General features: G+C 37.7%; 1 protein-coding gene across 1 annotated transcript in view; it reads left to right on the top strand.

Moving 5' to 3' along the window:
• The window catches only part of map3k5 (mitogen-activated protein kinase kinase kinase 5), a 92,139-nt gene extending 78,171 nt beyond the window's left edge, over window positions 1–13,968 (top strand). The window contains exons 25-30 of the mRNA XM_052095307.1: window positions 2,202–2,307; window positions 3,770–4,010; window positions 6,643–6,755; window positions 10,659–10,771; window positions 11,148–11,224; window positions 12,943–13,968. Coding sequence (XP_051951267.1) covers window positions 2,202–2,307; window positions 3,770–4,010; window positions 6,643–6,755; window positions 10,659–10,771; window positions 11,148–11,224; window positions 12,943–13,003 — 711 coding nt within the window. The 3' untranslated portion in view covers window positions 13,004–13,968. The remainder of the gene's footprint in view (window positions 1–2,201; window positions 2,308–3,769; window positions 4,011–6,642; window positions 6,756–10,658; window positions 10,772–11,147; window positions 11,225–12,942) is intronic.
• The last annotated feature ends 593 nt before the right edge of the window (window positions 13,969–14,561 follow it).

Genomic DNA, 14,561 nt, shown 5'->3' with positions numbered 1-14,561 from the left:
ATATATAATAATGTTCAATATTGATATCATTCAGTTTTAAAACTAAACCCAAAACACCTACAGCACAATAGATTACAATAGACAGGGCATTTACCTTATTCTGATGACTTGCACTGAATGGAATCAGACAGTTTTGCATAATCCGGAAGGTAGCATCGCAATTTCGCGCTCTGTTCTAAGAAGTCCTTGGAAGGCGCGTATGCTCAAACCTAGTTGTCATGGCAACTGAATAAACACAACCTCGCCTAGTCAATATTTACTGGTCAAGTGCAAGTCAGACAGAAACTAAAAGAAGGAAAGACATTATATTTATTTTTATTAAAATGTAACTAATGTACATTTATATTTTTTTTGCGATCTACCAGCATTGCCTTTGCGATCGAATGGTAGATTGCGATCGAATGGTAGATCGCGATCTACGTATTGGGCACCCCTGAAGTAAATGAACTAGTTCACATAAATGATTCACTGATTCACCGGAGCCATACACAGCCGTAAAGGGACTTTGCCTTGTATTGTATTGCTGCTGTTTATCACTTTAAGTTGATTTCATTATTTAAAATGGGGTGTTTTATAGTTTTATTAGTGTATTGAAAGTATACATTTAAGTTCAATTAAATATTGTCACTCTATTTGTTTAACCCTTACAAAAATGTAAAAAAATTCAACTAATAAAACTATGGTTTTACTAATTTTGTAGTAACCATGACTGTAATAACCATGTTTTTTTTTGGCAGAAACCATGGTTTTTTCTAACCATGTAATAAAGATGACTGTATAACTAGCGATGTCCAGATACCATTTTTTTTTTTTAGAACAAATACTGAACAAATACAAGTACTGGTACCTTTTTTTTTTTTTCCTGAATTCCATATTAACAGTTTGTTTCAATTTTTAAAAAGAAAATGGTGTCTAAATAAACGAATGAATTAAAACTTGAATCAAATGAAAATAAAACAATACTTTGTCAACACAATATTGTATTATTTTTATCAAATTAAGTGCTTTTATACAGAACCTCACAGAGCAATCCAAAATACAACATTAAAGTTATTTTTGTCAAAACAGAGCAGATGTGAGATATTACTGAAATGCAATACAATTACTATAAATGTATTATTATTATTATAAGCAGTATTACACTGAATATTACATAACTATACAGTAGTGATATATTTCTGTCGTACTTTTTTCCATTTCATTTGAGCTTTTATTTTGGCAGAAGCTTTTATTTTGGAGTGAAGCCATTTCTGTTTCGGTGTTTTTGATGGTAGCTTCTCACTTTTGGAAAAGCAGGTCACTATGTGTCCTTATGTGATTATTAAACAGCAAAATTCTGCTATTTAATTAATAAATATGTAGTCTGTATGTGCCTCATGCTACAAAGTGAATTAGCGCTCTGCTCGCTGTCATCTGCTACAAACAGTGCTCATGATGGTGTTTTCTGTGAATGAGACAATGTGCTCTAAAAGGTATGAGCAGTCTGCACAACACCATTCACTTTGAAGCATGCAGCACATGCAGGCTATCTATTTATCACATTAATGATAGCAGCCTTTGCTGTTTTGTCACACTAGGACATAACTTCATTGTCATTTTTGTGCTTAATGTTTACGGAATGACATTTGTACATGCTATCGGTTTTTGGTATCTGAGCATTTTTATGAGCATGAGTACATGAGCGAGGTAGAGGACCCGGGACATCCATAAATAGAACTATCAGGTAATATTATTTCTGATTGCAGAATTAAATAATATACGATTGTTATATTTCCAAAATGATTTTGTTCTTTAAATGGCTTCAATGTAGTTTTTAACCGTTTGTTAGTAGCTTGACTAGTTTTAACTACTATAAGTTAGGGCTTGTATGTTCCCAAAAGCCTCCTAAAAAGAGGGATTTGATTCATGATGGAAGTGCTCCGCAATCTACTGCAAACTCACATTTAGCTCTGACTCTAATTTTACCAGTAATCTACTGATCGATAAAGTTCCTCCTACATTTTTTTTTTTTTTTTCTGGTTCAATATCCTGTTTGACTCTACAATGAATCACATATGGAATTATGGGTTGCAAAGGCCATTTCATGTGGACTTTAAAAGTTCAATATCAACTTTTTTTCTGAATGACTTCAATGTGTTCCAAACTTCCTAAAGTAGATCTCATAAAACAAATAGTTATGGACTAACTTTGTGTGTCTCCAGGTTAATAAAGTCTTGCGGACTCACAACATAAAGCCACACTGGATGTTTGCACTGGATAACATCATTCGAAAGGCTGTACAGACCGCCATTGTCATATTAGTACCTGGTAAACAACAGCAGAGTTCATTTATTTTTTTTTTCATCTGTTTTTTCCTTTATCTCTTGGGCTGGGTATTGATACAAATTTTCCATTTCGATTAGATTCTAATTCACAAGCTCTCAATTCGATTTTATTCTGATTCATAGCCATATATTTGCGTTTTGCCAATTTTGCTTCCATATGGAAGAAATTCTCTCTCAGCTAATGCTTTTACTTATACAGGGGACTTTCTAATTTGGTACATTACAAACATATTTATTTGGCAATTTATATGTGTGTATATATATATATATATATATATATATACTGTTTATTGTATCATTACCTTTTCGTCATTTTGGTAACATTTTCTTTTTTTTCAAATTTATAAATTCATGTGTTCCTTCAATACATATAATGTAAAGAAATTGCATACATGTATGTGTATGTATAAATATATATATATAAATTATATAGTTAAAAGTTTTGTTTACCATCATAATTTGCACTATTTAGTATATAGGTATTTACACTGATTTGTAGAACAAGTGCTAAAACGGTACTGTCTCTTTAAGAATAGCAGCAGTTCTGTTTTGGTTGAGCGCACATTAACAATAGTGGAGTTGAATGGCTTCTTTACCGCATCTGTACTATTTGTGATCAGATCATTAAATGTTTATTTTTAGTTTTTGATCAACAACTGACTGTCAAGAACAGAAAGGATATTAATAGAGATATTATTCAATGATAGCTGGATCGTGTGGATCTCGTCTTTGGACACACATTACACAAACCAAATGTTTGCTCTCAACATATAGTGAAAAGATCTCTCGATTTTATCTTTTTCACAACTAAACTACTCAATCATGTGTCAATCAAGTGAAATCATGAAAGTGATGTACTTGCATTGTAGAGGGTTACCGCATAGTAAAAGATTGATCTTGGGATTTTAAGAATCGATATCGAATCATGATTAATCGTTAAATGTATTTTTTTAACCAGCACTTTATATCTCGCCTTATGTTCTTTAAAGGAATTGTTATTCATCATTAATTTACTCACCCTCATGTCATTCCAAACCCTTTGACATTTTTCTTTCAATGAAACACAATTGGAGTTGTTTAGCAGAATCTTCACACTGCCCTTTTCCATATAATGAAAGTAAATAGGGACGACCTCCAAAAATGACAATAAATCTCCATAAAAGCAATTCATACAACTCATACGCGATATACAAGTCTTCTGAATGGGAAAATGGGATTTGAGAGCTATGGCAGAGGGAAAGTTTTCAGCGTTTTCTCTTCCTCACACAAAGTTGTCATATTCAGAAGACTTGGAATATGTTGCACGAGTCGAATCGATTACTTTTATGACAATCTACTACTTATGATGGTGCTTTGTTGCAGCATCGTGAACATTCTGCTAGATATTCTGTTCTAAGCAAAGAGATTTTGATGCTTGCATTTGTTGTTCACTTGTTCGCACTCAGAATTGCGTCCACACTTCACTCTGGCATCTGAAAGTGACCCAGCAGAACAAGAGGACATTGATGACGACACTGGTCCTCAAGGAAACGCTGCTCTCAAGAACATAGTCCCACCCATAGTTCATGATGACACGGTGGTAACATCTGGAGTGAGCACGCTCAGTTCAACTGTCTCCCATGAGTCTCAGAGTGGTCAACATTCCATTAGCATGGAGCTGGGGCGCATGAAGCTCCAAACCAAGAGGTGAACGCTTGCATTATATACCCAGCTTTCACACAAAAATTAAAATTCTATCATCATTCACTCACCCTCATGTTGTACCAAACCTGTACGACATATGTGGAACACAAAAACTTGTTATTTTTTTTTTCATATAATTAATATAAATGGAGACAGGGACTGTTAGGCTCCTAAAAGGACAAAAAAAGCATCATGAAAGTAGTCCTCACAACTTGTGTTTCATATTCTAAGTCTCTGAAGTCACACAATAGCTTTGTGTGAGGAACAGACTGAAATTGAATTCATTATTCACTGTAATCTTCCTCTTCGCCATAGCTCTCAGATATTATTCATGCTTCTGTCTGTAGACTTGTTCTTGCAATGCCACAACAAATTACAGGGATACAAACTCATGAGGGGTAAAAAGGGTAAGACAATCACTGGTCCATGACATTTTTTCTAGGGATTTTTGTTTTTTAAAGAATAAGCTAAAAGCACCAAGTCCAGCTATTTTAGTGATGCAAGTTTACAATTGTTCAGAATTAGCTGCAAAATAAAGAGTATTTTGGTGAGGCTTGCTTCGGTTTCTGTTTTAACTGATTAGTTCAATGAAGTTCTGGAAATGTCACTAGGTGGCGAGAAATGAGCATCTTATTTGCTAGGATTGAATCAGTGAATCATTTTACCATTCATGACCGAAATCTACCAAGAGATTTTATAGTGTATGAGCATTAAAAGAACAATGCAGATCTATAGTCTTCCTTCAGTCTGAGCATTATTTTTCATCCAAAAAGACAACAATAATAGTCTAATAATAATGAGTTTCAATAATGTCCTTCTCCTTTATTAAAACTTGCATGGCTACAAATCTACTGACTTAAGAATGATAAACACAAAGCAGATCTATGCTATAATTTTCTTACAGTAGCCTATTTAAACTGTTCTTTCATCATAGTAAAATGCTTTTCACACCTGTTGAGTCGAGACGTCAAAGCTCTGTTCAACGCCAGCGTCAAGGGCCGTATTGCCCTAAACATGACAAGAGTTGCAGAAAGCAGCACAGAGTTTGCCACGTAAAAAGACATTATTGTTGAAGCAAAAACGTGTGTGTGTGAAAAACACTTTGGTATAAAGTGGCGTCATTTCAAAGACTTCAATGTATTCTGCAGCGCTGACGTGAGTCATGTTAAAGACCCTTAACGTGTATAAATATCACTCACTTTTGCACATTAACCATTGCTCTTCACAAAAGTGACTGATTATGGTTTCAAAACTGCAAATTTCTCCGAAAGGTGAGGAGTTTGGATCCCTGAAATTATTATGTTATAACTTTTTTTTCATGCATTTATTTTGTGGAATTTGATAATTTTATAATTTTATCAGGCACACCTGATAATCTTTAACACAGTGGTTGGGAAACACTGCCTTAAGGTACTGTGTTCATCTGTAGTATGCAAGTATAAAAACCATGGTGCCACGCAGCCATCATACCGCTCAGGAAGGAGATGCATTCTGTCTCATAGAGATGAACATAGTTTGGTGCGAAAGGTGCGAATCTATCCCAGAACAACAGCAAAGGACCTTGTGAAGATGCTGGAGGAAATAGGTAGAAAAGTATCTATATCCACAGTAAAATGAGTCCTATATTGACATAACCTGAAAGATTGCTCAGCAAGGAAGAATCCACTGCTCCAAAACCACCATAAAAAGGCTAGACTACAGTTTGCAAGTGCACATGGGGACAAAGATCTTACTTTTTGGAGAAATGTCCTCTGGTCTAATGAAACAAAAATTGAACTGTTTGGCCAAAATGACCATATTTATGTTTGGAGGAAAATGGTGAGGCTTGCAAGCCAAAGAACACCATCCCAAACGTGAAGCATGGGGGTAGCAGCATCATGTTGTGGGGGTGCTTTGCTGCTGGAGGGACTGGTGCATTTCACAAAATAGATGGCATCATGAGGAAGGAAAATGATGTGTATATATTGAAGCAACATCTCCAGACATCAGCCAGGATGTTAAAGCTAGGTCACAAATGGGTCTTCCAAATGGAAAATGACCCCAAGCATACCTCCAAAGTTTTGGCAAAATGGTTTAAGTACAACAAAGTCAAGGTATTGGAGTGGCAATAACAATGCCCTGACCTCAATCCGATAGGACATTTGTGGACAGACCTGAAATAGTGTATGCGAGCAAGGAAAGGCCTACAGACCTGACTAGATTACACCAGTTCTGTCTGGTTGTGAGAAGCTTGTGGAAGGCTACCCAAAATGTTTGACCCAAGATGTTTGACCCAAGTCACAATTTACAATTTAAAGGAAATGCTAACAAATACTAAGAAAGTGTATGTAAACTTCTTACCCACTGGGAATGTGATGAAAGGAATAAAAGCTGAAATAAATATAAATCATTCTATCTACTCATGACATCATTCATGACATTTCACATTCTTAAAATAAAGTAGTGATCCCAATTGACCTAAGACAGGGAAAGTTTTCTATGATTAAATGTCAGGAATTCTGAAAAACTGCGTTTAAATGTATTTGGCTAAGGTGTATGTAAACTTCTGACTTTAACTGTATCTCGACCACTCTGAAAAACTCATTGACTTGCGTCTCTCTCTCACTCTCTCTGTGTGTGTGTTTGTGTGCTGTAGGTTGTTGGAGGAGTTAATAGAAAGAGAGAGAGAGTATCAATCCATCATACAGCAAGTCCTGGAGGAGAGAGAACAGGAGATCAAACTCTTGAAGGGTCGCTCCGTGCCCATCGGTCAGTCTGAAATGTACACTTATACACACAAATGAAGGAATAGTTTACCCAAGAAATTTTATATTTCTCTCATCTTTTACTCAACATCATGCTTTCCCAAACTCAAATTGCTTTTTTTTCCCCCCCAATTTGGAATGCCCAATGCGCTTAAAGTCCTTGTGTTGGCATAGTGACTCCGTCAATCAATGCATCTTATCACGTGGCTTATTGAGCGCATTACGGCGGAGACCTAGTGCGTGTGGAGGCTTTACGTAATTCTCTGCGGCGTCCACGCACAACTCGCCACGCTCCCCACCGAGAGTGAGAACCACATAGATATTTTAAAGGTTTAATAATGTGTTTTTGTCCTAATAATTTCAAGCTTCATCAAGGACATAAGAGCAGTGGCGCCACTACACATTTGTTAAGGGGTATTTTACATCAATGTGAAGGCAGGAAAGCATGGCTACATTAGTTATGGTTAGTAAGAGAAGCCTAAGTATAGGTTGGACATGGCAAAGGTTCAGGTAACACTTTTTTTAAACAAAAATTTCTCAATTTGGACGCGATTGGATGTCCATTTCCAAACATTTGGCGACTTCTTGCATAACTGTGGCATAGGGCTGGGCGAGTAATCAAATGTTATGTTCAATTACGATTTTGGCTCCAACGATTATGAAAACAAGATAATCGAGATAAAAAATGATTGTGCCACATTCTGTTTCGCATTGAAACCCCCCAGTGCTATATTTTTAAAGCATCCTTTATTAAAGTTCAATTAATAAGGAAGCTATTAAAATAAACTCAGAAACTGTCATTTCCCTTTGCGGTTCAGTGCTGCGTCAATGAGTTGCGTGAAGTGACCGGGGAAGAGATTGAATCTTATCTCGGCTGATGCAGACTCTGGCACGGGGATGCTCGTCCATCTCGCACGTTTACCGCAGCTAGAGTATAACGTGATGGCTCGTGACGTAGGGAATCATAATATATGTGTCATGTTCATTGTATATTATCATGAAGAAAATATGTGATATGCAGCTCTATTAAGATGAGAGTTTTTTTGTGAGTTAAAGATGGATCGAAGTGAACATAAAGGTGAGAGAGTGTAGTCTTAGCCCCAAAATATGTTTTTAATTTGTCTTATTTGGCTTGTTTTCCAAAATAATATTGAAAACTCCTTTAAAACAAGGTACATTTACTTTAGGAAAAAAAATGTATTTGATAATGTTGAATACAATATTTAATCTGGGCTCAACATTAACACTTGTCTGGGAAAATTAGATTTTTGAAGGGGGAAGTGAAAGAGAACTTTACTTGCCCGACCGGACAAGCAGACTGATGAAAACGTCAATAACAAAAAAAGAACCGGCTATATTTGTGATAGCCTTGGCGTCTGTCACTTATTAGAAAGTTAAAATTCTTATTCTGCTGTTGAAAGTAATCCAGAGCATGTAATTTTATCATTCGCTAGCGATCTTGTAACAGCTGCTCCATTTGATTACAATATGCACTTGTGTTCCGAAAATGCTAAACGGTACATAAAATACATATCATAATTCCGCCAAAATGCTCGTCTTGGTGAGGTATTCATTTAAACACAGAGAGTGATGTCTAAAGTGAATGTAAACATTGGGGGAAAGGCTGATTTGTTTCTAAATGTACGACTTGCAAGTATAAATGTAAGCTAATAGGCCTGGGTAGCTCAGCAAGTAAAGACAGTGACTACCACCCCTGGAGTCGTGAGTTTGAATCCAGGGCGTGCTGAGTGAATCCAGCCAGGTCTCCTAAGCAACCAATTGGCCTGGTTGCTAGGGAGAGGGTGGGGTCACATGGGGTAACTTCCTCGTGGTCGTTATAATGTGGTTCTCGCTCTCGGTGGGGCATGAGGTGAGTTGATGATGTGGAGAATAGCGTGAACAAGCCACATGGTAAAATGCGCAGATTGGCCGTCTCCGACCCGGAGGCAACTGAGATTCATACTCTGCCACCCAGATTGAGGCGAGTCACTACGCCACTACGATGAATTTGAGTGCATTTCAAATTGGGGACAAAAGGGGAGAAAAAAAAAGATTACATCTGCTTTGTGCTGCCTACCTCACTGGACCCACTGCAGTTTGCTTACCACAGCAACCGCTCCACTGATGATGCCATTGCATATAAACTACATACTGCTCTCTTCCACACATATGTGAGAATGCTGTTGACTACAGCTCAACATTCAACAACATGGTGCCCTCCAAGCTTGATGTGAAACTCCGGGCTCTGGGCTTAAACGGCTCTCTGTGCAGCTGGATCCTGGACGTCCTGTCGGGCAGATGCCAGGTGGTCAAAATGGGCAGCAACATCTCTCCACTGGCCCGCAACACTGGAGCTCGGCAGTGTTGTGTTCTCAGCCCACTCCTGTACTCCCTCTACACATATGACTGCGTGGCAACACACAGCTACAATGTTCGTTGATGAAATGAGGGTGGCAAGTCTGATCACTGACAATGATGAAACGGCCTACAGAGAGGAGGTGCACACTCTTACACGCTGGTGCCAGTAGCACAACCTCTCCCTCAATATCAGTAAGACCAAGGAGCTTGTGGTGGACTTCAGGAGAACAGACAGAGAACACAGACCCATCGCCATCAATGGAGCAGTGGTGGAGAGGATCAGCAGCTTCACGTTCCTCTGTGTCCACATCACAGGAACTCACATGGTCCATCCACACAGAGCCCATTGTGAAGAAGGCTCACAAGTGCCTCTTCTTCCTGAGATGGCTGAAGAAGTTTGGAATGAACCACTGCATCCTCACATTGGTCCTCACCATCACTGGAGAGAGCATCCTGACTGGCTGCATCACTGCCTGGTACAGCAACAGCACCGCCCTCAACTGCAAAGCCCTGCAAAGTGTGGTGTAAACAGCCAGACACATCATCGGAGGTGAGCTTCCCTCCTTCCAGGACTTCTACACCAGGCGGTGTGTGAGAAAAGCTTGGAGAATCATTAGGGACTCCAGCCACCCTAGCCATGCGCTGCTCTCACTGCTAACATCAGGCAGGCGGTACCACAGCATCAGGATTTGCACCAGCTGACTTCATGACAGCTTCTTGCCTCAAGCAATCAGACATTGAACTCTTGATCGCTCACAATACATATATCGACATTTCACTTTATTAGTCTCAGACTGGACTCTAACATTTTATACTTTCTCTTAATAACACACTGGCAACTGACTATCAGCCGACAGACTGAATGTCAACACAACACTTGCATATTTATTCCCAATAAATATATATATTTTTTTATTGTATAAAGTGTATCTTATTTTGTGTATATTGTATGTTATTAGGTGTATATTGTGTTGTGTAACCAAGATGTGTAAATTGTGTTATGTGTAAATTAGATATTTATTGTAGATTGTCATGACTGCTATGTTGCTTGGAACCGCACCCAAGACTTTCACCCACTGTTGCACTTGTGTATATGGTTGAGTGACAATAAAGGGATTTGATTTGATTAGTGTGCATGTGTCGAACATGTTCCTATTAATTTGTGGTGAGAAAAGTATACTCACAAAGGCAACATGGTCGACCAGGTGCAAGGTGATCAGGAACACGCAAAAACGAAGTATACTTGGGCCTTTACACGCTCAAGAAATGCAGATCTGCATTTGGACGAGGAGCTTGTGAATGAGGAGCTGGATTCAACCTCTGTTTAATATATCGTGCAACTTGACAGATCCATGGTTTTGCTATTTAACGATATTGTCAATCATCGTCTATCAATGAGTCTCGAAATCGACATAGGGAGATCGTCAATATCCGATAACATCATCCTATCACCTAGCCCTATGTCACACTGAAATACATTTTCATTTTTGGACACTTAAATAAGAACATCAGGATTATAAACATCATAAATTCATCCCTGTGTTTCTAGGAGATATTCCTGCTCCCCTTGTGAACATGAAGAGTTCAGTAGAACGAGATGAAGACCAGGAACTTCTGGAATGGCTCAAACTTCACGGGGCAGATGTAGATTCCATAGAGAGGGTAAAACAACAACTATGGAAATATTTTTTCAAGAAGTCATATCATGAGGAATCAGAATTTCCTTGATCATTTGAGATTAAAGAGCTTAATGTAGCATGCAAAGATACTATAACTTTCAGAACTATAACACCTGACACATCGCGCCATGTCGTCTGCCAGATGTGTCCGGTGTGCGACACAGAGAAAGGATAATAGTTCTGAAAAACTAAATTACAACTGTTTTTGACACACAAAATATAAATAACACTTTTTAGGTGGAAATAACAGTATAGTCCTTTACAAGATTACAATGTGTTGTGAAATTAAAACAAATTCTCTCCATATCATAGATTTTTACAGTGTGTTATGAAATAATTTTTTTCCCTCCATATCATAGATTTTAGCTGAAGATTACACCCTTGATGATATCCTTCATTATGTCACAAGAGATGACTTGAAGACTTTGAGATTACGGTACGTAGACACATCTGTAATATTCTAGATTTTATCTAAATCAAATCAGTAGTCCTGGCTTTCTGCTGCTAGTTACTAAAAAGGTGAATCTTACAAAAGCTTTCAAGAACATGTCTGGGTCATATTTCACCACCAAATCAATAAGAAATTTAAAATAAGAAATTATATTTTACATAATTACACTATGCGTAATATACTGTTGGTCCTTCGCGTACCACCATAACAGCGCGACCCGCCGAGGCATGGAATCTACAAGACCCCTGAAGGTGTCCTGTGTTATCTGGTGCCAAGAAATTAGCAGCAGATCCTTCAAATCCTGTAAGTTGCAAGGTGGAGCCACCGTGGATTGGACTTGTTGGTCCAGCACATCCCACAGATCCTCAATCGGATTTAGATATAGGGAATTTGGAGGACAGGGCAACACCTTGAACTCTTCATCATGTTTCTCAAACCATTCCTGAACAATGTGTGCCGTGTGGCAGGTGCATTATCCTGCTGAAAGAGGCCACTGCCATCAGGGAATACCATTGCCATGAAGGGGTGTACCTGGTCTGCAACGATGTTTAGGTAGGTTGGCACATGTCAATTTGACATCCGCATGAATAGCCGGATCCAGGGTTTCCCAGAGCATCACACTCCCTCCACCGACTTGTCGCCTTCCAACAGTGCATCCTAGTGCCATCACTTCCCCAGGTAAACAGTGCTCGAACATGGCTGCCCACATGATGTAAAAGAAAACTGGACTCATCAGACCAGGTGACCTTCTTCCACTGTTCCAAGTTCCAGTTCTGATGCTCGCATGCCCATTGTAGGTGCTTTCGACGGTAGACTGTGGTCATCATGGGAACTCTGACTGGTCTACAGCTAAGCAGCCCCATACGCAGCAGTGTGCGATGCACTGTGTGTTGTAACACATTCCATCCGTAACCATCTTTACAATTTTCTGTGACTTGTGCCACAGTAGACCTTCTGTCGGTTCGGATCAGTCAGGATAGCCTTTGTTGCCCTCATGCATCGATGTCCCTTGGGCGCCTAACACCATATTGCCGGTTTGTGGTTTGCCCCTCCTCGGACCACTGTCAGTAGGAACTCGCCACTGCTGACTGGGATCACCCTATGATTTCCTTGCAATTTCAGAGATGCTCTGACCCAGTTGTCTGGCCATAACAATTTGGCCCTTGTCAAAGTCGCTCAGGTCTTTACTCCTGCCCATTTCTCCTGAATTCAACACGATGACTACGAGAACTGATTGTTTGCTTACCATCTAATCTAACCAGACCTTGACATGTGGCCTTATTAGGAGATCATCGTTATTCGCTTCACCTGTCAGTGGTCATAATGTTTTGGCTCATCGGTGTACTTTACAAATTAAGTATATTATGGTATTATTGGATCTGTGGAATTCCAGTTATATAGTTTTATGACTATATTACAGTAATGATAAGGAGATTTTTTTCACATTGCATTAAAGAAAATTTGAGGAAATGTTTATTGTCATGAAAATAATATCACACTGCAAAGTATCTCAATACTCCTTAAAATTGGCAACATGTTCTTGTTTATTTCTTTTGATTTTTGTGCAAAATTTGACCTGGACATTTCTTGGTAAGATTCTCACAAATTCACATTCACTTTGGGATTTTCAAGCTTCTGTTTTACACTTTGTAAAATAAAAAGTGACAATAAGTAATGTGTGATTGTGTTTCTTTGTGTTCCAGAGGTGGAGTTCTATGTAAACTCTGGAACGTGATCACAGAGCACAGAAAAAAGCCTGGCTGAAAACGACAGCAGCATTATATTAGTATTTTGCTGTCCTGACCCTGAGACGGAACCAGATATCCACTGGGATCAATTATTCTTAAGGAATCTTTTGTAAACATTCCGATCACATGTAAATACATGTGTCTTCAAATTTGTTTGTTTGTGAAAATGCAGTTTTATTTTTGATATTTGTTTACAGAAACTTGTCTTGACCTGCCTGAGAACCTTTTACTGCAAGATTCCTTTAAAGGGAAAGACACCGAAACCACAAACACATATATAGGTTTTATATATTTTATACATTTATCATTTATACATTATATTGTCCATTTATTTACCTTAACTAGATATATTTGCATATATTCAGAGTAATAACTAAGAAGATAGACCATAACCATTACTAACAAAAATGTACTGTGTTTCCGAAATATTCATGGTGGCTATTAACATATAAACAGCTCTGAAAAGCTACATTCCTGAGGTTTTAAGTAAATTACACATTGTTTCTGAACCTACAAGCAGCCTGAACAGAGTCTATTACACTTTGAAGTGTTTACCAATGGCTGTAACTTTTATTTATTTTTTATTTTATTAACTTTTATTTAATATAACATTTTAGCCATTTAATTTAAAATAAATTGCATATGTCTGGTCCAATCATAAAACAGCAATTAATATAAATACATGTTTGGTCATTGCATTTCAATAATTATTTATTGTCATGCTTTAGTTATGGGTAACAGTTTAGTGTTCTCTTTCTCTCTCTCTCTTTTATATATATATATATATATATATATATATATATATAGACAGTATAAATACAGGGCTATATAATGTGACAATCATGGAACACATAAATTAATGTTTGATATCTGTGATCAATGTTTGCATATCCTAAAATTTGTATTTTGTAAAAAGAGGGATGTTATACCAAAAGTGAAAGTAGGCCCATCATTTTTGGATTAAACATTTTTTTAAAAATCACTCTTTGTAATTCCTGCTAGTATAACATAGTGTTTTTCCGTATCTTAAAGTCTAGGCTACAAAAAAACCTATTAAATATTTCCAGCTATAGCCCAGGGAAAAAAATTTTAGCACATGATGACCTTTTGTAACAATGTGCCCCAATTGTGGGGTATATTGTCACAATGTGAACCTGCCATTAAGTAGAGTGATATCCATTTCAGCTAAATTGATAGAGCAAAACAATTATGAAGCACAAAACAATTCATAAAACAGCTTAACTGTAAAAAGGTAACATGAAAATATGTCTAACCATTGTTTGGGCCTGTAAATATTGTCCCAGTCTCCACTATAATTAAAAAAATACAGGATCTAAATGAAAATACAAAGAGGCAGGACTAGTAGTCTATTAACTTTGATATTGTGTCAGCATGAAATAACTCTAATATACATTCACTGCACACTTTACAAGGAACACTGTTGTTCAAATAAAGTGCCCTACATGGTCTTCTGCTGTTGTAGCCCATCCGCCTCAAGTTTTGACAGTTGACATTCTGGGATACTATTCTGCTCACCACAATTGTACAGAGAGATGATCTGAGTTACTGTAGCT

This window comes from Xyrauchen texanus, chromosome 28 (assembly GCF_025860055.1).
Source record: "Xyrauchen texanus isolate HMW12.3.18 chromosome 28, RBS_HiC_50CHRs, whole genome shotgun sequence".
Classification (NCBI taxonomy): domain Eukaryota; kingdom Metazoa; phylum Chordata; class Actinopteri; order Cypriniformes; family Catostomidae; genus Xyrauchen; species Xyrauchen texanus.
Note: the sequence above shows the minus strand (reverse complement) of the source record. Positions and strands in the feature narration are given on the sequence as shown.